The 24,177-nt window shown below is 40.2% G+C and overlaps 1 protein-coding gene across 1 annotated transcript in view; it reads left to right on the plus strand.

Annotated features, from left to right (window-relative positions):
- LOC101788419 (uncharacterized) overlaps nt 1-24,177 on the plus strand; it is a 165,395-nt gene that overhangs the window by 61,883 nt on the left and 79,335 nt on the right. The window contains exons 4-5 of the mRNA XM_063235128.1: nt 14,663-14,704; nt 17,865-17,912. Coding sequence (XP_063091198.1) covers nt 14,663-14,704; nt 17,865-17,886 — 64 coding nt within the window. The 3' untranslated portion in view covers nt 17,887-17,912. The remainder of the gene's footprint in view (nt 1-14,662; nt 14,705-17,864; nt 17,913-24,177) is intronic.

A 24,177-nucleotide genomic window follows, 5' to 3' on the forward strand; every position in this document is an offset into this window, starting at 1 on the left:
TCTACTATGAGGTTAAAAAACAAAAGATATAAGACATTGGGAGATAACTGGGTACATTTTGACCATTTTAGTGTGGACCGTATTTGATGATCTTGAGTCCTTCTTTTTTCTTTTGATATTTTTACTCTTTTTTCACTGAGCATATTGAACTGGGTGCCTTAGAATATTTTTTAATTTAAAACTTTTTATTTTTTTCGCCAGTGGGGATTGAACTCAGGTTCTTGTGCTTACTAGGCATCACTTTGCCTCTGAGTTAACACCCAAAGCCCTTACATTTTTATGTAGAAAAGAACGATTTTCTGTCTTACCTTCTTGTGGAAAGTTTTGCACTTACTTAAGTGTTGGGTGTGTCACTGAAATGGTTTGCCTCTCTGGGATATTTAGGACCTTTGCCTTGCTGATCATACACGGCAGGTTTTAGGAAACAGCCCCAGAAGAAGGACTAGCAGGGTAAAGGCTAAGGATAGGTAAGCCCTATAAGGAGGGACAGGTGACTCCTCTAAAAGGTAGAACCAAGCCTCTCCAGGGTTGTGAACATTTTAGAATACAGACTTTAAAAAGTTGTGGCAATACCAACATTCAATTCTCTCATTTACAAAGGGGGGTGGTGGTGGTAAGATTTTGATTTTCTAATGGTTTCCTGGTTCCCAACCGTTCATTATTTGTTCATTCACTTATCATTCAGTAAACATTTGTGAGTGCCTACTTTGTGACAGGTATTGTGCTCAGTGAAGAGTTCTGTTGTCCTTCTTTATGGCTGTTATGTGCCTGGATGCCTAGTGGCTGTCTGAAACTGCAGATAGTACTGAACCCTTTATACGCTATGTTTTTTCCTATAAATGCATACTTATGATAAAGTTTAATTTATAAATTAGATATGGTAAGATATAATAAAACTAATAAAATAGAGCAATTGCAGTAGTATACTGTATTAAAATTGACAGCATCACTACTGCACTTTGGGGCCATTGCAATGCATAAGAGTTATTTGAACTCTCATACTGCAGTGCTGCAACAGTTAAGCTGATAATCGGGACAGATAGCTCAGTTACTAGTGCATTGGTGGCCCATTCAGTATGAATATGCTGGACAAAGGAATAATTCATATCTCTGGCAGTACAGTACAGAAATGGAATTAGATGCAGAAGAACTCATCATAGTATTCCAGACATCATGCATTTTAAAATCTGGGAATCGTTGGACTGGAGGTATGGCTCAGAGTTAGAGCTCTTACCTGGCTTGCATGAAGCCCTAGGTTTGGTTCCCAGCACTGCAAAAAACCGCACCAAACCTAAACAAAAGCATGATACACAAAAACTTGTGAATTATTTATTTCTGGAATTTTCCATTGGTTATTTTGAAATTGCAGTTAACCACGGGCAAGTGAAGCCCTGGTATGGGGAGACCTCTGTGAAAAACACATTCTGTCACTTCAAGTTTTCAATCTAGATGCAGAAACCAACACTAAATACAAGCAAATGCTGTATTCAGTTAGGTGTGTAGTCAGTGCTCCAGAGAAGAGATAGAGGTGCAGTGGGAGAGAATGGCAAGGAGACTGCCTGCCTGAGTGAGTGATTGCCTCAAAGCGCAGCAACATATCTGCCCTCACCTCCACCTCCGGCCTCTGCCCCTGGTTCCACCCAGGCCCTCTTTGCTGGAATCTGAAACATTCTCTTCCGAAGTTTTAGAGCAACAACAAGCTAACATCTGCCATAAATACCTTGGATATCAGTTTATAAAGGTAACTTGTTATCTTTGCTGAGTTTAAAAGAAGCACTCATCACTATTGCCAGAATCTCCCTGATTTTCAGAGAAACTGCAAATATGAATTTTTGTGTGAAATCTCTTGACTTATAAATGTTAAATTTAAAAATTTCCAAATACTCTGTGGGTTTAACTTGGTATGTTCGTAAGCCTCCAGTTTGCAACATATTCTTGAGGGACCACAGAAGTTTAGTTATTGAATTAGCATGCATTCAAATTTGAAGATTTGGGGAAGCTCCCTTCTCATATAGCCCTAATTTTTGAAAAAGTCATCTGTAACTAAACAAAGAGCAGGAATATCAAGGGCACAAACCAAAAAGTTCTTTTTTTTCTTTTTGGTGCCAGCGATCGAACTTGCGACCTCGCACTTGCCAGGTAGTACTTTATGCCTGAGCTACATCCCTGACCCAGGTCATTTTTGTTTTAACAAACTCTTTTTTAGTTTGTTTATATAATATTAAATAATAAACTGCTATGGGTTTTTTCCTTTCCTCGCTCCCATAATCACAACAATAAAGATCCCCTTATCAGCTGGGGATTTAGCTCAGCGCCATAAGCACTTGCTTGGCAAGCGCAAGGCTGTGAGTTGGTACCAAAAAGAAAAAGATCCCCTTACCTTACAAGATCGTCCATGGTCAGCCCAGGACCATAGCTGGATCAGTGTTTCCCTGGAGGCTGGAAAACTCATTTGACACTCATTTTTTCATTTTGTTTCTTTTTGTAGATAACAGCTTTCTTGAAATGTAATTAAAATATCATACAATTCACTATTTAGAGATTAAAATGTAGTTGTTTTTAGTATATTTACAGTTACATAAATACCAGGACAATTACTTTTATTTTATTTTATTATTATTTTTGTCTTTTAGAGACAGGGTCTCGCTATATGGTTCAGGCTGACCCTGAGGTCACTTTGTAGCTCATGCTGGTCTCAAACTCACAATGATTCTCCTGCCTCAGCCTCCCCAGTGCTGGGATTACAGGCTTGCACCATCATGCATGGCTAACTGAATAATTACTTTTAAAGATTTTCATTAACCTAAAAGAAATCCTGTAGCCATACGCAGTCATGTCCCTTTTTGTCCCAAACACCCTTAACCTGGGCAATGACAATCCACTTTGTCACTATAGATGTGTCTGTTCTCAATGTTACATTTATAGTACATGGAATCATTTAGTATGTAATATTTTGCCACTGCCCTTTTTTACTTAGCATAGAATTTCAAGGTTCACTCATAATAAAACATTTATATATATATGTGTATCGATACCTCATTCCTTTTTATGGCCAAATAATATTCCATTATAGGTAAATACCACATTTTATTTATCCAAATTTAGTTGCTCAGTATTTAGATTCCCTCTACTTTTGAGTGTGTGTGTGTACACGTGTGTGTGCAAGCACATGCAGAGGGCAAGAGTGGATATTGGGAATTGAACTCAAGGCCTTCACTCTTAGGCTACACTCTCAGCCCTTTTCCTGTTTTTATTGTTATTTTTACTTTTGAATCAGGGTCTCATTAAGTCATCCAGGCTGAGATCGAACTTGCAATCCTCCTGTCTCAACCTCTCAAATTTTTGACTCTAAGAAATAATAATGACTATGAACATTATGTGCAAAATTTGGGGGGTATAGTGTTTTCTTTCCTCTAAGGTAAGTACTTAGCAGTAGAATTGCTGAGTCATGTGATGACTGTTTAACCAGTTGTAGAACTACTGAACTCTTTTCTGGAGCTGTTGCATCATCGTACTTCCTCCCTGCAGTATAAGAGGGCCCCTTTCTTCCTATGCCTTCCACTGTTTTTGCTGTTGTTCTTGAGCGAGGGTCTCACAGTATAATCCTGGCTGGCCATAAACTCGAGGTTCTCCTGCCTCAGCAGCCTCCCTGTGCTGGGATTGCAGGGCGCCAACACACCGGCTGCCTTCCACTCTTGATACTTCAGACGGTTGACAGCGATGAGCACCTCCTACGACTCTTCATTTCTCAGTTAAAGCATTCAGAGCTGTGCATTCTCTTTTTAAACAGAAAAATTTCTTAGGACAAAATATAAAACCCAGTTGAGAGCCTTTTTCTATTCTTTGTTTTAGTCAAGTTCCCTGTTTGGAGTGGAGTGGCCCTGTGTTCTCTTAATCTCAGTCTGTGGAGTACATCTTTTTCCCAGATGAAGGAAGGAATGTCATATGGCAAATGACTTAAGAATCTGATCCTGTCCAAGGATCTGACACATATGTGTTATTACGGGTCCTGCTCTGGATGACATTCTGATCTTTCTTATAATTTGGATTTTTGAAGCAAAGCCAGACATTGTATCATTTTGCCCATAAACACTGCAGTATCCTTCTCTAATACACAGAACGTAGGTTGCCTTATATTAAGTGTGATTCACTTCTTTGTTTTCTTTTTCTTTCTTTTTTTATTTTTTATTTTATTTTATTTTTTGTCTTTTGGAGAAAGGGTTTCACTATGCAGTTTAGGGGGGCCTTGAACTTACCTTGTACCTCAGGCTGATCTCAAACTCACAATAATCCTCCTGCCTCAGCCTCCTCAGTGCTGAGAATACAAGCCTGCACCCCCATGCCTGGCACATTAACAGTAATTTCTTCATGTCTTCTAGTATGTAGTCCGTAAACCCTGATTATCTTAAAAATGCCTTTCATAGCACTTTGGATCCGAGTACAAACAAGGTTCACACATTTGATTGTTTAGTCTTTTGATTATCTTTTCTCCTAGATTAATTCTTTTTGACAGATCATATTTGGATAAACAAAACAATCTAAATTAATGTAAAACAATATTTAGTAATGTAAAACAGAATGTGATTAAAGAGCTTTGTAAAACTCTTCAGCCCCATTGGAAGACATATATGCCAGATAATTAGATTTGAAGTTCCAACACCATTGCTGTAGGCTGTGTCATCTCAGGCAAATTACTTTAGTTTTTATTAAAAGTTACACGTGTGCATAGTTTGAAAAGACAGTTCAGCAAGGCTTGTTACTGACAACATACAAAGCACTTATCTGTTACTACCACTACTTGATTTTCTACCTCCAAGAGACATTCATTTTTAATTTTTCTGCTTAGGTTGCTTGTTGTATTTTTAACCTTTACATCTCTCAATAACAAGCTTATGTTGCTAGTTCTTGATTTTCTACTTTATGTGTTGATGCCCTGCAGTGGGTGATGATGATTTCATGGCATTGCACCACAGATGCGCAGCCTGTAGTCCCTGTCCTCAGTGAGCTGGAGCGGCGCTTCCTCTACTGTGAGAGTGAGCGTGTTCCTCCCGCAAGACACTGGGATTGCTGGTTTTCACTGTGCAATTTGTTTTTCTGAAGCCAATAGAAGTCTTGCTTATTGCTTTGCATAGTTTTTAAAAAAATGTATTTATCGCTGATTCTGAACTAAACTGTCTCCAGTTGTTTAAATTTCCTCTCCTTATGTTCAGACAGGTAGTCACTTTCCTTTTTTTTTCTCACTGTACTTGGGATTGAACCCAGACCCTTGTACTTGGTAGACAAGCACTTTTTTTTTTTTTTTTTGTCTTTTTCCTTTTTATCGGTACTGGGGATCGAACTCACGACTGCCTGCTTGCAAGGCAGGTGCTTATGCCGCCGAGCTAAATCCCCAGCCCCTGGTAAGCAAGCACTTTGCCACTGAACTATATCCCTGTCGCTTTTATTTTAGTTTTGGAGACTGGATCTTGGTAGTTGCCCAAGCTGGCCTTGAACTTGCCTTTCTCTTGCCTTAGCCTCCCAAGTGTCTGGTCTCGGTCTCCCTCCCTCCTTCTCCTTATTTTGCCATAAAGTATTCCTACATTGCCTAGGTTGCCTTTCAACTTGGTATTCTGCCTCAGCTTTCTGAGTACTGGGATTCCAGGTATGTACACTGTTTGCTATACATTCTGAGAGATCGCCTCAGTTTATTTTTCAGTCTTTCTTTATTACTATAATTGTATCAGTCAGTGCTTACTAGAGAAAAAGATTTAATGCAAGATATACAAATATATAAGAATTTACAAGATTGGCTACCAGTGGCTGCTCACAGAGTCTGGTGAGGAAGAGTGCAAAAGGTCTGTGTACTGGAGATCTAAAGGATCCAATCAAAGACCTGGAGCTCACTGTGTTCTGCCATGGGAGTCCTTATCAGAAGACTGAAGGGTCTGTGATGGAAGGTTGCTGATGATGTCCTAGGTGAAGGTGACAGCCAGCACTTCTCCAGAGAAAGTGCAGCTTGCCTTTCTTATTTGTTCTCCTTTTATACCATTCAAGGGAAAATCCAACCTAGAGCGAGTCTTCTGTCTTCAGTAAATCCCTGTAGCAACACTCAGAACTACACTGATCCAATCTAGTTGGGTGTTTCTTTCTCAAATGCACACAATCAGTTAATTATTACAGCAATTGTATTTTTAAGAACTTCTATTGTTCTTGTTCACTGAATGTACCTCTTTACTTTTTTCTACCTGTTTCAGGAGTAAATGTTTTCTTGCTAATGATTTAAACATCTGTAAAGTTTTTGTTTTCCTGTGTATTTTGTGTTGTTCCAGATCGTATTAATTTTTTGCTTATTTTGGTTTCCTGTCTTCATATGACATAGTTTTCACTAATGCCTTGCGATCGTGGTTAGTAGCGGGTCATATTTAAGAAGTGCTTTCACTCTCATTTGCTCTCCTATTTCCAGTGGTAGGTGAGATTTTGGAAGGGAATCTCATGGCGTGCTGCGCATTACAGCTCACTTTTTCTCCTGAAGTACAGTATGGGGTTCAGCTTTTTTGGCTTTACTGAGTTCTACTTGCTTTTTTCTTACCTTCCAAGCTTCCTACGTTCTGGTGTCTCCTCTCCTGTTCTCTTTGACCCATTTGCTGCTGCTGTACAGTTCACAATCTTTTCTATCATTTTTGGGGGTTGAGGAAAAAGAAAAGATACACGTGTAAACTACATGTGTAAATCAGGGTCAGCAAATTATGGTTTCTGTGCCAGATTCAGCCCACAGCTTGCTTTAGAGTGACCTTATTTAAAATGTTATTACATTTTTAAAAGAGTTTTTAAGCAAAATAGGATCCATTCTGCCAGTCTGTGTCTTTTGACTGATGAATTGAGACCGTTAATATTGATGGTTATAACTGAAATGTATTGACTTATTCTTATCACATTATTTTCCTGTTGTTGGCTATCCTGCCCCCTTTTTTATCCTTCTGTCTAATTGTTTGCCTTCCACGGTGGATTCCTTCTGTTAGGGTCATGGAGCTGTAGTCCTTATTATCTCTTTCTAGAATGTCCTAGTTTGGTGGTCATAAATTTCCTCAGATGTTCTTTGTCATGGAAGTATCTTACTTGTTTCTTAATTTTGAAAGTAAGTTTTGCAGGGTACATCGATCTGGATTGAAAGTTGTTTTCCTTTAGAACTTGGAATACTTCACTTCAAGCTCTGTTTTTTTGTCTTTTTGAGACGGGGTCTCACTATGCAGTTCAGGCTGGCCTTGAGCTCACTTTGTAGCCCAGGCTGATCTCGAACTCGCAACGATCCTCCTGCCTCAGCCTCCCGAGTGCTGGGATTACAGGCATGAGCCACCACGACTGGCACCAAGCTCTTCTTGACTTGAGAGTTTGTGCTGACATGTCAGCTGTGATTCTAATGGGCTTTCCTTTACAGGTAATTTTTTTGTTTTCCCTAATACGTTTTAAGATTGTATTCTTGTGTTGAATTACTGGACTGTTGCCTGTGATATGCCTAGATGTAGATTTTTTTTGGATTCTTGCTAAGTGGAGTTCTGTATGCCTCACTTATTTGCATGTCAAATTCTTTTTCTCTATCAGAAAAGTCTTCTGTCATGATACCTGTGAACATGTTTTTAAATGTCATTTGTGGTATCTTTTACTTGTTCATTGATTCCGATTAATCGTAAGTTATTCTTTTATTTGTCTCATCAAGCAGCTGCTGGATAGATTTCTCATGGTCTCTTGCTATTTTTTTCCCCTTGCTATTTTTGAAAACTCTTTCTTTTCTTGTTCACTAACTGCAAGCCTCTTTAGAGTTTCTGAGATCCTGTTCTCACACTGGCCTGATCTGCTTTGAATACTTTCAGTGGAGTTTTCATTCTCCTGAGTATCTGCTTGAATCTATTTTATGGATTCCATTTGTTACCTATGTTGTGCTTCCATAATTTGCTTAAGCTTGTCTATTTTTTGTCTGTATCTGCTCTAACATCACGAAGCATGGTGTGAATTTTGATAATCTCTGTAGTTATCTGACAGATTATTTCTGATTTCATTTTTTCCAGAGCCTCATTCAATTGCTTTGTTGTTACTACTTCAGAGACCTGCTGGAGGGCTTTTAGATTTTTCCCACCTGATTGCCCCTTGGGGTTTGCCTTTGGTGAACTGGGTGTCTGAGGTTGTGTCTTGTTTAAGTATCTTCTCATTTCTTTTCTTCTTTAGTTTAATTGTTAGAGTGATACTTGTTGGTTGCCTGTGGTAGGTTGCTTTATTGGTGGTATTTAGGACACCCAGGAGATGATCACTTCTCTGAGGTATCTTTCAGATGTAGGTGGTTTTTGAGCTCTGAGTCTATTGGAAGATCTGACCTCCTCAGTTTGCTGAAGATGAGCAGCTATTGCTTGCCTGGCCCAGTCCCTGGTTCTTTGGCACTGTGCCACAGTATTCTCTGTGGCCCTTAGTCAATCTGAGTCATAGATTATCAGGGTTTAGAACAGTTAAACAGCTGTTTAGAACAGTTATGTCAGTTTTGGCTGTAGTGGTACCAATAGCATCAAACACATCCTATAAAACAATAAACTGGGCCAACCCCTGATTTGCAACTTTTTAACTATATGGACTGAACTTTTGATCATATAACAAAATGCAAAACAATTATATACATTGTATATCTGTAAAATGTAAATTCTGTCCTCAAGGCTTAAAATTCAAAATGGGTTAAGGAGAAAACAAAGCAGGAAACAAGAAAGAGATTACAATTACAAGTAGGTTGGAGGACAAAGATGGATCCTATCAACTTGGGGAAACTGATGCAGAAGACTGAAGGAAAAGAGAACTGGAAGAGATAAAAGGTAGAACAGAACAAAACCAGACCCACAAGGAGGTTAGGAACCACTTTCACACTGGAAAAAAAAGGAAAACAATAAAAGAGAAAGAGAAATTAAAAAACAAACTGAATAAAAGAAACAAATAGGGGCTGTGGATTTAGCTCAGCGGCATAAGTGCCTGCCTTGCAAGCATGCAGTCGTGAGTTTGATCCCAGGTACCAAAAAAAAAAAAAAAAAGAAAGAAAGAAACAAAAGGTCCGCTTCCAGGATTGTCTCTGGCTTCACTAGTAGCCTGTGGAGACATCTTCCCGAGTCGTGCCACTGTATCCCCACAAGCCAGGAGTTGCTTTGGGACTGATTAGTAGACCACCTTAGCAGGCCTGTCCCGAGAGAGTCTGGGCTCCCTGCAGTCCAGGCAGTTTCCAGGGGTCTGCGCCCAGCTAGGAGCTGCTGAGGAAGCCGGCAGCCGCTCTGGTTCCAGGTTATCCTGCCTGACTCCAAAGTGGCTGCCGGCCAGTCAGCCTCTGCTGCAGGAGGACCGAGTCCTCTGCACTCACCGCCAGCCGGCACAGTCCTCCAGGCCCGCCGCTGCCCTCCACTGCTGAGTCTCCACAGAGGCCTCTGGGGTCACCGGCCACCACCGTCACCGCGACCACCTGTCCCCAGGTTCCAGCAGCTCCCCTCCACAGGGAGTCCGGCTCCTGGCAAAGGTGCTATCAGATACCGCCTTCTTCCTTGTTGAAGTTTTTCTTTCCTGTCTCTGTGGGCTTTGATTCAGACTTCAGACCCTTCCTGAGTCCTAGGGACCCACTTCCTTCCTTCTTGTCTTCCTCGTGATGGTGTATTCCCACATCTAGATGGTGTCTGTCAGACACCATCTTCTCTGCTGCTTACTACCCTGCCATCTGCCCGGAAGTGGGAGATCCTCTGAAGAACACTGATGCCATTTTCTCTTAGTGCTTGCCACCCTATTTCCTATCAGTTCCAGATCCTCCCTCTGGCCTTTCATTCCTTTTTTTCCATCCCATTCCCCAGTCTCATGCTAGCTCCTTGTTGTCTCTCATGTATAGAGCAGGAAGCTCTCCTAACATGTCTTTCTCTGTGTATGTTCAGTCTTGTCACTCTGCCTCCGGAGTGTTTTTCCTGAAACAGGAGTTTATTGATATCATTAACTTTCTGAAAAACCAATAGTACCGTTCTCTTTCCTCTGTTCTGCTATCTGATGAAATAACTTCTAACATGTTACTCAAAATCACACCCGGGCCAGTTGTGATGGTGCGTATGTATAATCTTAGCACTCAGGAGGCTGGGGCAGGAGGATTGTTGTGAGTTCGAGACCAGCCTGGGCTACAAATGGAGCTTAAGGCCATCCTTGAACTACATTGTGAGACCCTCTCTCAAAAAGACCCCCATAAAAGGCCATGCCTAGTCCATTTTCCTACTTTAGTTTTACCTTGTATCTTTCTTCTTTCACTCTCCCTACTCAGCACCTGCCTTTCACTTCAGCCATTCCACCACCAGTGATGATAATGTCGAAGGTGATGGAAAGCATTAATAGCAGTGCGTATCAAGGTCCTGTTCTATACCAGGTCTTACTCTTTATGTGAACAGAATCATTTAATCCTTAACCTTCAGAATTGGGTTATTTTCAAAATCCACTGTCATTGTAAACATGAACTCTAAAACATTTTTAAAAGTTTTTTCCCCCATAAGATTGGTGGTAAATAGTCCCAGTACTTGGGAGGCTAAGGCAGTATATTGCTGCGAGTTTAAGGCCATCCTGGGTTACAAAGTGACTTCAAGGCCAACCTGAAGTGCATATTGAGAAGCTGTCTAAACAAACCTTAAAAAAAGTTGGTGTTGAAGTTCATTTGGCTACAAAATCTGTTCTAAAATGGTATGAGTTCATTTATAGTGAAAGATTTTATTTCACGGAACAACTATGAATGTTTAATTACAGGATGCCACCCGAACGCCCATCATGGGGGCAGTGTGTTAAGTAATAAGGTTTATTGCTTTGTTTTTTTAAGGGTAAACATTTTCAAACTCTAATACTAACTGTAGAGCTTTAGGATTTGAGAGGAGATTTTGGACTTGGATTATTGTTTCTGCAAATGAAGAAATAAGGCCCAAAGTGACATTGTTGTAAAAACAGCAGCACAAAGATTAGCACTGTGATGGCCTGACTCAAAGCTCATGTCGTTGCTGTTAGCTACCAGCAAAATCCTGTCCTTTACTGCTTTCAGGTTGATGGCTTTTCTCCCTCTCTGTTCCCTCAGTGATCTTTGCATCTTTCCATCCCTAAGCACCCAGACTGGGTCTTTGAATAGTAGCTTCAGCTCCTTCAACCCTTGTCCCCAAAATACCCCTTACCTAGGCTGAATCTGCCTATCTGCTTCTGGGATCATACTCTTGGGCTGTCTTCCACTTGAGACCCAGTGCAAGGATTTCTCACAGTGATCTCATGGTGTTGGCTTTTATCTTTCTTTCATGAGCTTCCCTCCTCTTCCCAGGGCAGCTGGCCCAAACTTTCCATTGCCCAGAAGTTCCACACCTCACCCCTGTTTCAGCACAGTGCTTAGATCTGGCCTTACTGTCTGCTTCCTTTCCACACACACGGTATGTAAATGATGCCCGCTCCCTGCCTTCTGGAGGGCAGCAGCTCAATGAGTGCTAGCTCCTCCCAGATTTTTTCTGTCTCCCTTTGCATGCTGATGCCCCAGGAGTATCTCGCCCTGATCTTCAGCCAAGTGCCTTTTGTTTCCTGGTATGACATAGCAGTTTTTTCCTCAATTTCATAGTGACTCACTTTTTAAAAATAGTCTTTGATGTGTCATCTGACTGGTTCACTTTTAGTCACATCATTTCTACTCCTGAAAGAAACCCCGTGATATTAATTATGTTTGATTTTACCTTCCTGAAACCTCACACCTCTCACTTTGCATGCATCAGTGCCTTTCTTTTCTTTTCTTTTCTTTCTTTTTTTTTTGCGGTACTGGGGGTTGAACTCATGACCTTGTTCTTGCCAGGCAGGCACTTATGCCACTGAGCTAAATCCCCAGCCCATCAGTGACTTTCTGTACCTGTTTGAACCCTGCCAAGGTAGCCTGGCCTGTAAGGTCGCCTCATGCCAGCTCAGATATTATCCCCTCTGTGTCTTCCAGTTTCTTTCACTGTATCTGAGCTCCTACTGCAACTCTTAAGGCTTGTAATACCATTACTTGTCTCTCTGTGGTGGGGACCATAGTGATAGTGAATGCATTCTGATGTCCAAGACTATGTCTGATCTAATCTTTTCATTTAGTCACTTGAGCTTAGTAAGAACTCCATTATTAAGTCTGGTAAGTTAAATTAATGGGCTAAATATAAGGAAAAACTTCATGGAACAAATCTACAACTTCAGCAGCCTCTACTTACTGAGTCCTTGCAACCAAATCATTGGAGAGAAATAATTAGTTCCATTAAAATTGCACATGTTCTTCCTCCTGTCTTTCAGCCATCAGCTCTTCCACCTCTGTCGTATTTGGATACCACCTTCTTGTCATCAGTTCTCACTCCTCTGGCTACTCCTGTCTCTTTCATATTCTCCCATTCCTCTAAATTAATGGATATTTGTATTTTTTCACTTCATACTTTTTTCTTCTCTTTGAGAATCTCATTTACTCAAATTTTGTTTTCTTTGAGTTTGTGATTCAGAGAAGAAATTAAAGAGACTATAACTAGATTCTTACAGCAGCTAACCAATGAGGAAACTACCAAAAATAAATAAATAAATAAATAAATAAATAAATAAATAAATAAGCTACGTGGCCATTAAAGTTCTGTTAACAAACCAATGGAGAACACAGCTTAGGCTCACGGTTCAAGTTGTCCTCTTCTGAGATTCAGACCCAGTGGGTGAATTGTGACTGGTGAGGGGGAAATGTTAGACCCAATCATCAGGTTCTAGGATATTAAGATATGAGGTGTGGGAGAGAAGTAAGCCTACTTAGAACCTAGAAACCGCCAAGGTAGCATTAATAAGGAAAAGAGCAATTCTAGGCTAGGCCTCATGGGAACTGAGGAAGAGATGCACCACAAGGCCTTGTAGAAAAATGGTCCAAGTTATGGCTGGTTGCCATAGAGACAGGAACCGCGAGAGCACTGTAAGTCTAAGGCAGCTCTTTAAGTGTCTTGTGCTCTTTCCTCTGATGCTCTGTCACTAGCTTGATTCACAGCCCTGTCTCTACTCTTGTCTGCTGTGTCTCTGCCAACTCCCAACGCTCTGTACTTCCCAGTCCACATCTCTTAATGGTAGAGCCAGTCTGCCTCTAGGTGGATAAGCAGTATGTGAATAAGCAGTTGCTGTCCACGGCTGTCCAGTGGATCTTTCTTATTCTTAACCATTGTACCCTGAAGTATGATGTACAGTAATTGCTCAATAAATGTGTTACATTAATGAACAATGAAATCTCCCTAATTTTTCGCTCCTTATGTATCCTAAGAATATGTTCACTTCATATGTATTTTTACTTTACCTGTTAGCTTGCAACATACTTTTTAAAATTCCTTCTTGCATTTCTGGGGCTTACAGATGGTAGACAGCAAAAGATATATGTAAAGTGTATACTATGAGAGGAAGTACCGCAAAATGTAACTTGATCACTGCACATTTGGTGCTTTGAAAACTTCTGCAATGGCTAAGAAGACTGAGCCCCATTCTTTTTACTCCTTGTTTTCTGCCTCAGAAACCAGACACAGGAAACATCTGATCATAATAAAAGACTCCAGTAAATTCTAGACTTCCTCATTGAACAGTCATGTATGGCTAGGTTCTGTCATACTTGGTCTGGGATTCTGTTTGGTCACTTGTGCAACACACCACATGGCTGCCTCTGGCTTAGGAGCCAGAACAGCTGGAGCCTGGGATGCTTGAAGTAAAAATTACTTACTTGTTAGGTGGAAAGGGAAAAGTTTGCATATTCTTACACTGTATCTTGCAAAGCAAACTTCTCAACCTGTTCAACACTAAGTTTTCCCTAGCTGTCAGTATGGTTTATGACTAAAATAATCTTAAGTCTTTTAGAATAAGCCCAAATAATGAACAGCCAAACTATTTCCGAAGTCCATGCCTTTAATGCTCAGAACAAAATTTCATCTCAGCTCTATGAAACATTATCTCACTAACTTCCTCTAGAAGTTACATTGTCTTATTAAAGATCCATGCTTTTAGAAGCATTGGGCTATTATTGCCTCCTGAACACCCTTATCTCACTGTACCTTAAGTGCCTCTAACTTGTCTGTCTTCCTTGGTTGGAAAGCAAGATTGTTGGAAAGCTCTTTTTGAGCTACATATTTGTGTACCTGGCTTAGCCTGGCACATGATAATATTTCTGGGAAGGAAGAAAGAAGAAGTGGGAAAGCCCAGTTTGTTGAAGGATTGATACAGTTAGTATGAAGCATAAAGACGATCTCAGTAACGAGAAAAGCTGAACAGTCTCTGCACTTACAGTGATTAACGAAGGCTTAATGAAGGCGAGCAAGAACCTTCCATCCTTTCGCATCACTGCAGAGTGTGTGAGACGCTAAAATCCTAGATCTGCATTAGAAAGTTCTTTTTTAACTTTCATTTTTTCCCCCTCCTGCCTCAGCCCTCTGAGTAGCTGGAACTACAAGCTGTGTAGCACCATACCTGACTTTTAACTATTTTTTCCCTCATGAAAAATAATACACTTTTACTCAAAAATTTTGTAAAATTACATAAAATAGACATTACCTATAATTCTGCAATCCAGAATCAACCATTGTTAACATTTAGCCTTTTTTAGTGTTAGGTAATATTAGACTTTCACATTTATTTATTCCTTCTTTACATTTAGGTTGAAGAGATTAAAAAAGATTAAATCAGAACTGCTTGTGAGGTAAGAAGGTAAATTACAGTTGGAATAATTTTTACCAGCTGCAATACAAATTTGAGATACTTTTTTATTGATGTTCTTTTGGCAAGTCAGTTTTTTGGACATCTGTTCCCACTTCCTCCAGGTGAATGTGACCCCTCACCTGGGACTTTTCTATTTGTCCTGTGGCACTACTCTGTGTGTACATTTTTATCTTCTCAGGATGTGGTCCAGCTTGAATCCGTGTAGCTTCATAGAACAAGGACAGTTCAGCCTCAGGATTGACCAGAGCCAAGAGCCGATCCCCAGGATAGATTTCCCCTCACTTGTGAAATGTCCCTCAAATAACATCAGCTTTGAAAGAAAACAAGGATACTTACTAGTTTATTCTTAGTTTAGATAAGCACATGGACCACTTTGTGGTCCCCAAGCTTGACACCAAAGCCTCAGGATGAAGAGATAATCCTAGTCCTCAGGAAGCTTGCAACTCAATGAGAGAGAAAGAGCAGCCAGCAAGGGTCATAATGTAGTATAATAAATGACTTAGCAGAGGTGCACCTATGGCCTGAAGAAGAGTGGGAGCAGCTTTGATCAGAGAAGGCATCCAGAAAAGGGAAGAATTGAGTTGCGTCTCAGTGGCAAAGTTGGAGAGTTTTTATGCAAACTGGAGAGATCATTATATTAATGCCTAAAGACAGGAAGGCAGCTGTCTCTTTTGGGGAAAATGCAAGTCATTTAATAAGTCTGAAACGTGAAGTGTAAACATAATGGTAAAGAATGTGCATGTCAGAGGTTGAATTTACAAGCTACTGGTTGTTTCATTTTTTGTGTTTGTTTTGTGATGCAGGGATCAAACAAGGACTTCGTGTATGCTTGGCAGGGATTCCGTCCCTGAGCTACATCCCCAGCACCTGCGGAGGGCTTTTGCTAAAGAGTGGCCCACTATACTTTTTGGAGAAATCCAAAGTGTGGAAAGAAATAGGTCAAGTCTGAGGCAGGAGTTGTGGCTAGGGGCTGTCCAAGTAGTCCCAGCAAAAAAGGACAGGCAGCTGTCCAGAGAAACAAATTGGTAGGTAGGAAGTAAGTAGCAATGGCCTGTGACTGGAGGTGGCAGCCAGACTGACTGTGACTAGGTATGGAAGATCTTTTGAGGGTGATAGAAATAGGAAAGTTTCTAAATAGTGAATTGTAAACTTAAACTGAGTGAATTCTGAGATATGCAAATTATAGCTGAGTAAAGCTGTTTACAAAGGAGAGGAAGACTTTTCCATTGAGAGAACAGATTAAAAAATAATGAAAAGAGTAGAACTTATCAATTAGATATTGCTTGTATGAGATAGGATAGTCAACTGTGTGTTCAGCCAGCCATCCTAATTGTGCTTCTTCCTTTTTGTAGAAAGGTAACATCCCTACCTTTTTCTTGGTAGATTTCAGAGCACACAGATGTGTCCTTAACTGACTGTGTAAAACATCTCTCTTTAGATCCTTATCAGAATTGGCATGCACTAGTTCGCTACAACTGACTGCTCAGTAAACTCAGGGTTGTGAGAAAACGTATTTATGAAAGATTACCTGAAGGATATGTGGCCCATTTATTTTTTTAGGCATTACAATTCATTAAATAATTATTGTCAAGTGTTATGCTGGTAACATAGCAGTGAATGAAGCAGATATGGTATCTGCTCTTATGGAGTTTATAGTCTTTTAATAGGAACAGATGTTATTTAGTTATAACTATTGTGTTGAATTTCTATGTGCATTGAGAGAAAATGACTTGCACCTTGAAATAAGGAAGATAATGCTCAGGTGAGATATGGCTATAAACTTGGATCTTACATACATCCAGTTGCCACTGCTTTGTGGAGTGAGCCTTTTGAATCTGATCCCTTTTGAGTTATCTTGGGCCATATCTGGTGCCACTTATAATTACAGTTAATGCACTGTACTTTGGGTTTATTTTATCATTTTGGATTGAGTCACCTTATAAAAAACAGTCACAGCCATAAAACATTCACAACTATTCAAGACATGTAAGAAGATACCAACTTGAACATTGTACAGCATCCCTTTTATTAAGAAAGAAAGTTCTCTTGATGGCTGTGTAGTATATGCTTTTATACTGCTTTTATTGAACTTTGAGTGGCTCTGGAGTACCAGATTTCCACTTGCTTCAGTTCTCTGCAGGTGGCCTTTCGGTCTAGAATACTTGTTTCAGCCTTGTTGGTTTGACCCTCACTTATGTGAGCCCAAATGTCAGCTTCTTCAGGGAAGCTTCCCTGTCTATGCACTCTGCTTCTATACTAAACACAGTTCCCAGTACAAGCTTTCATAGCACTCTCTTCTTTTCTAGTGTATCAGTTTCTAGTCAGTTAATTTTTTCTGTGTAACTCTTCTCTCCTAGACTGATGGCAGAGACATCTATGAGGGTAGAGACCGTGATTTTTGTTCGCTGTTGTATCTCAAACACATAGTATCTTTCACATAGTAGATGCCTGATTATACTTCCTGAATGTTTGAATGAAAGCAAGAATGAATGCATGTGGACACTGAATCTTTGAAATGCTCATTTTCTACTTTTTGCTTTGGCTGCTCACGAGCTTGTGTACTCTTTAATTCTGCCTGCACTGTTTATAAAATTCTCATGGCATGCATTTGTGCACTAACATTTCCCCCCACTGGATAACTTTCTTTCTTTGACTTTTTAAATTTTTTATTCCAGTAATACCATACATTTCTATCGGGCATTTTCAGTCTTCTTGGAAGAAGCAATAATAAATGTTTGGGTATATTAGTAGAAGAAAGGCAGGCATGAAAGGGGAAATGTTAGTGCCTTTTACCAGACGCAGGAGGGAAGTTTTATTTTGCTTTGTTTTAATTGTATTTTTTTGTTGAAGAGGGAAAAAGAAGTAAATTTATACCCCAATCTTGCAGTATGCCTCTGAAGAATTTGGGGGCTGTCCCTGACTTGAAACATTCTTTTCATTGGCACGGGTTAGGGGGAGCCAGGCACGGCAGGGCCTTCTGGCCCAGTGGATGGGTGGGCATGGTCCTGTGAATGGGTGGCATGGATCTATGGAGATACCTGCACTAAGCTCCATCTTGGCTGATTCTCCCCTGGGCAGGGTGTGGAGCTTGATATGTTACTATAAGGAGGGAGAAATGAACTTGTCCTCTTGTGTTGCAGATTCAGTGGTTCTTTCCTTTGACTCCGCTGGACAAACACTAGGCTCAGGTACCAATTCTTCCCCCTCTGTCATCTTTTCAGCTGTCAATACTGACCATAATTGTACTGGGGCCTGCAAGGGGGTATTGGAGGAGGGCAATGGATGATGTCAGAATTGTGGAATAGTCTTATGTACCCCTTCTTGGACTTATAGTAGAGGGAATAGAAGAGAGACACATCATCTGGGGTACTTTTCTAATTGTGGTAAAAGTGTGTGATGAGTGTGTGTGTATAGATACATACATACATATATAGATAGATAGATAGATATCTTCAGTATATATATACTCAGTATATATATTAGTATTATAGATGACTAATTTGTTAGTTCTTCAAAAAGAACAATTTGTGCTTTCATTGTTTGATTGGTCATTTTTTCATGCCTAAATCTTGTAATCTGAAGAATTACTTTGAAAATAACAGTGTGCAATATATTGACTAGTGTTAATTTCCTATTTAAAAAAACAAAAAGGTGCATGCAGAAGAAGCACAGAAATTGTGCCTTCCTCTTGGAGAATGGTCCAGGCTCATAGGAAAGGATACCATTTTCTGTGCTTATGTTCTGTCTGTGAGAATGGGACAGAGGCCATTGAGAGACCACAGCTCTCCATCAGAGCCCTCCTGCAGAGTGCCAGGTTGTGAAGGCACCCCCATTTCCTAAGGACATACCCTCCTCTTTGTGTTTACATGTACATCCCACATGCTCAGATACCAGTGTCTTCTAGGAGAGAAGTATCACTGCTGATGGTGCGTTCCTGCAGTATCACCTAGGCAACAGCTCCCTCCTTCCTTGTCTTTACAGTGTAGGACACACAAAATAGCACACTGCCCTTTGGCTCAGATTCACCCAGGCCAGGAGAGCTAGGCTGTCCTGGATCCAAGCAGTCCCTCTGCCACATGCCTTTGTGCTTGCTAGCAGTGAACAGGAAGGGGTGCTGCTTTGATTCCTTAGCTTGCTGTCCTTACAGTAGCCTCTAAACAATTTGGCCTTGCTGTATGTTGGTCCTGTGTTTTGAGATGAAGATGATAGTGTGCTACCTGTGAAAACAAGGGAGACTGCTTGCCTATGGAAACAGTTCATCTCTTTAGCAATCTCTTTGAATGTGATAGATGGATGCTCATGAAGTTCAGGTAGTTGTAGTAGACTAGACAAAAAAGAAAGATGTTCAGAGACTATGAACACTGTGCTGGGAACTTTATGTACCTCTCAGTTGTCCCTCATAATTCAGAGCTTTGATATCTTTGATATTTTGAATACATTTTGATACAAGCTTTGATATCTTTCATTTTGATACATTTTGATACATACAGTTCAGTGATGTGAAGTAACACATTCAAGACATCCATCTCCATGCAAGTTGAGAGCCACTCTGACCCCTGATCATCTTGCTATCTTGAGGTAACCCCACCAAAATATGGAAGCACACATCACTTCATGATAGGGCTAATCTTAGATAGGGACAATTCTTAAGTAAGCCAAACTGGGTGTGGTAACACACTATAATCTCAGCACTTGGGAGGCTGAGGCAAGAGGATCACCATGAGTTTGAGGTCAACCTGGCTACATAAGTGAGTTCAAAGCCAGCTTGCAATACATAGTGTGACCCTGTCTCAAAACAAACAAGCAAACAAATCCCAAAGTTATATATATTCACTATGGGAAAGAATGGTCAATTTTATGACATTAAAATTAAGGACTTCTATGAATCCAGACTCTGTTAAGAGAGTAAAAAGGCAATGCAAAAAGTTTGTTTCTAGAATAAAGAACTGCAAAAATCAATAGGAAAAAGAAACAGCCCAGCAAGCAAAATAGACATTTCACCAAAGAGGTAATCCTCATTGCCAATAAGCCTATGAAAAGGTATTTGGTTGCATTAACACTCAGGGAAATGCAACTCAGAGTTACAGGCACAGGTACTACACATCTACAAAAGAGCCTATCTTGAAAAGCTTGATAGTTCCAGAATTTATGAGCATGTGGTATAGTGGCAACTCTCAATCTCCTCTGGTGCAGGCACTTTGGAGCATACCCTGTGATCTGGCAGTTTTTCCTCCAGGTGTCTTCCCTACCAGAATATTTGTGCAAAGTACATGTATAAGAATGTTTATAACAGCATTCTTTATAATTGTGCAAAACCATGAACAGCTCACCTACCTAACAACAGTAAAGGGAATATAAATATGCAAACTGATATATTCCTTTTGGTCAGTAAAAATGAATAAACTATACTTAGATGCCACAACATAGATTAATCTTAAATACCTTTTTGGGTGAAAGCACTCAAACAGAATACATACAGTTTTTCTGTGGGGAAGTTCAAAAATAAATGAAATTAAACTGTTTGTTTAGATATACAATTCAGTGTTAAAACAACAGAGATACTGCACAAAGGAATATGGTGAGGGATGGGCCCATGAGATTTTCCAGAGTTGGTGTGTTCTCTCTAGTGACCTGAGTGGGGCTTGAGAGGGTCCCCTTTCACAGTTACTTGTTACACTATACATTTATGTTTTTATGTGCTTTTGTATATATTTGTAATGATTCATATTTTTTATGCAGAAGGTGTGACTTGAATTGCTAGGTGTGAGATAAGCTGTTTATAGGCACTAAAAGGGTCAGAAAGTAACACTGTAGGTGGGGTTTGCCTGGAAAAAGAGGAAGACCGGGGGCTGGGGATTTAGCTCAGTGGCATAAGCACCTGCCTTGCAAGCAGGCAGTCATGAGTTCGATCCCTGGTACCGATAAAAAGGAAAAAGACAAAAAAAAAAAAAAAAAAAAAAGAGGAAGATGGCTAACATCTATGAAACATTTGTCATATACCTGAGTTCTAGCCACTTTTATATGTATGAACTCACTTAAGTTTCACAGTAGCCCTTTGAACAGACACTATTATTATCTCCATTTTTTCAGCTAGGGAAACTGACATACTGAAATAATTTATCCAGTGTCAAGCAGCAAGCAAGTGGCAGAGGCAGCGTTCGAATTAAGGCCCTGTGGCTCCAGAGTTCGTATTCTTATCCAAGCGGATCTTACTTTCTCTGTTCTTATTAGTTTTCAAGGGGATTTTGGTCCTCAGCTTCCATCCCTCATGGAGATATAAAAAAGACCTTAGGCTTATTGTGCAAATTATTGTGGACCATGGAATATGGTTCCCAGGACTATACATGGTTCCCAAAGAAAGTTGGCAAAGAATGAGGACTCAAGATATTTTTTGACTTAATTTTCTCTTATTGGAAAATAGAGTCAAATTGATCAAAGTAACTTTAAATTACCATTCTGTTTTCCTGAGTAGAACTCCTGGATTGCATATCTAATCCTGCCTTATTCATATTCTTATGGAATATTTGCCAGTAGTTTTTCTATCTCACACTTTACCTCAGTTTTAAAAGATAGTGGGGAAGAGATGGGCAAATTTACTAGTTTTTGTTTTTGTTTTCTTAGTACGGGGGCCCTTCCCACTGAAATACATCCTTGGCCTCCTACCCTCCTTTTTAAAATTTTGAGACAAGTCTTTTCTTTTTTTTTTTTTTTTTTTGTTTTTTGGTATCAGAAATTGAACTCAGGACCTTACACTTGTGAGGCAGGTGCTGTGCTGTTGAGCTATATCTTCAGCCCCTGAGGTAGGGTCTTGCTAAGTTATACAAGTTGGGCTTCAATTTGTGATCCTTCAGCCTCAGTCCACTGAAGTGCTGGAATTACAGGTGTGTGCTACCGTACCTGGCACTCCTTCACTCCTTACTCTTTTTTTTTTGTGCCAGAGATTGAACTTGCAACCTCATGCTTGCCAGGCAGGCAATTATGCCGCTAAGCTAAATCCCTAGCTCTTTATTCTTAATTGAAGAGAATTTGCTTAGCATTGGGCATACCATATTGTCAAAACATTTTAGAATTTTAGTAAGATTTATTTATTTTAGACAGGATCTCATTATGTAGTTCAGGCTGCTCTTGAACTCGCTGTAATCCTCCTGCCTCAGCCTGCCAAGTGCTGGAATTACAGGGGTGTACTACCATTTGGTTTAGTAAGATAATTTGAGTAAATCTCTATTTTTGTTTCTGTTAGTATGGTTCATTAAAATTGGGAGAATTTCACTGAATGCAAGTAAAGACCAGGACAAGATGGACTTTGTAGCTTTGAGGTCTCTAAAACTTAAATAGTAAGAGATAGACTGGGAAGAACACCAGAATTCTATGTGTTCTTACACTAGTGGTGTATTTCCCACTTTTCCTCCTTTGTCCCATGTTGTGAACTCTCAGCCATTGCTAAACCCAATAAGGAACATGGTGGCACGGACAGACAGCTCCAGGAAAGGATCTCTAGTTAGGGCTTCTAAGGCTCAGACCCATGTAGGAAGTCCCCAAGGGTTGTTTCTTCCCTTTGTCTGTTCTGTGTGGCCCCTGCCCTGAAAGGGTCCCATAATGGTGATGGTGGTAGTGACCTGGCAGTAGTAGGACTTTGGCACCTAAAGCTGAAGGGGAAGGGAGAGCCTTTGCCTCTGATGAGGGAACCTGTAGTCCTAAGACGGTAGGTGCCATTTTGGTTACCTTTTTCCTTTCTTCCTTCTTGTTACTGGGCCTCAGATTTGGGTACAGTACAGAAAGTTCATGGTAGAATGTGGTAACTAAAGCCCCAACTTTCTATCCAGAAGACCAAGAAAGGGAGGTCCCAGGAACCAGAAAGCACAGGTTAGATAAAAAGAGGGAGGAACACTTAGGGAAATAGACTTTCAGAACTGGACTAAGGAATTAACCCCTGTCCAGGTCCCAGACTGGACACTTGGTGGCGTACATAGAGGATACATTTGAATAGGCTTTGAAAGTGAAGCTGACATTGAAACCAAGCCTGCAGAGGGCTGGTTAGAACTTGCTGCCTGAACCCACCCTACTCAATTGTCTGCTGAAACAAAAAATAACATTCTATACTGGATTTAACCAAGACCTAGAGTTTCATAATGTGATATTCAAAATGTCTAGGATATGAGCCAAAGTTAATCATCGTATGAACCAACACAATCTACTTCAATGAGAAAAAGACAACCAACAGATGCCAGTACTGAGATGATGCAGATGTTGGAATAATTTGACAGAGACTTTAACTATTATAAAAGTACTCCCCCAAATAAAGGCAAATACTGTTGAAATTAATGGGAAGAAAATCTTAGCAAAAATCAATTAGCCAATTAAAAAAATACTGAACTTTTAAAATATAGCAAATATCAGAAGATACGACAGATGAGTTAGTATACTAGCGTCATAGTTTGGATCTAAATATTTCTTGAAGTCCATGTGCTAAAGGCTTGTGTACTTGCTCATGGGCTTTCTTAAGAAGAAATTCAATCCTGAGGGATCTCATCTCACCAGTGGATTAAGCCAGTGACAGATTCATAACTTGATGGCATTATTGGCAGCAGGTGGAAACTTAGGAGGTGGGATCAGGGTGAATGGTGTGGGTCATGCACCCTGGGGACTGTATCTCGCCCCAGCCTCTCTGTCTCCCTCTCCTTCCCACCTTCTCTTACTCTCCTCTCCCCTCTCCCTTCCCTTCTGCTTTTCTTTCTCTGTCTCAGCTTCTGCTGCTTTCCTTCCTAGATGCTGTGCGTGAACAGCTTTCTTCCACTATACCCTTCCACCATGATATTTCTACCTTGTAAGAGGTTTAAAAGTCATGGAGCCAGCCGGGCGTGGTGGCTCACGCCTGTAATCCCAGCACTCGGCAGGCTGAGGCATGAGGATCATTGCGAGTTCGAGACCAGCCTGGGCTACAAAGTGAGTTCAAGGCCAGCCTGAACTGCATAGAGACCCTGTCTCAAAAAGACAAAAAAAAAAAAGTCATGGAGCCAGTTAACCAGGAACTGAAACCTCTCCTCCTTTAAGTTATTTCAGATATTTGGTCCCAGTAAAGGGATGCTAACACAACTTCAAAACAAAGTAATAGAAACAATCCAGTCTGAACATAGAAAGATTTTTAGGAGATACAGAGCCTCAGAGATTTGTGGAGCAACCCTAAAAAGTTTACTATTTATTTATTGGAGTCCGAGGAAAAAAAGGAAGAATGTAGTCCAGAAGAAATATTTAAATAAAAAATGGCTAAAATTTGCCAAACTAAGTGGCCAAATATGGTCTAGCCTGGAAATGAAAGGTTAGTTCAACCTTCAAAAATCATGAATGTAATCTGCCTTATTAAAGGTCTAAAGACAGAAAAAAACCTACATGATCATGTCAGTTGATGATGAAAGTATTTGAGAAAATTCAGTATCTATTTATCATTAAAGAGTC

This window comes from Cavia porcellus, unplaced genomic scaffold, assembly GCF_034190915.1.
Source record: "Cavia porcellus strain 051 isolate PalLab524CR breed Dunkin Hartley unplaced genomic scaffold, mCavPor4.1 scaffold_25, whole genome shotgun sequence".
NCBI lineage: Eukaryota > Metazoa > Chordata > Mammalia > Rodentia > Caviidae > Cavia > Cavia porcellus.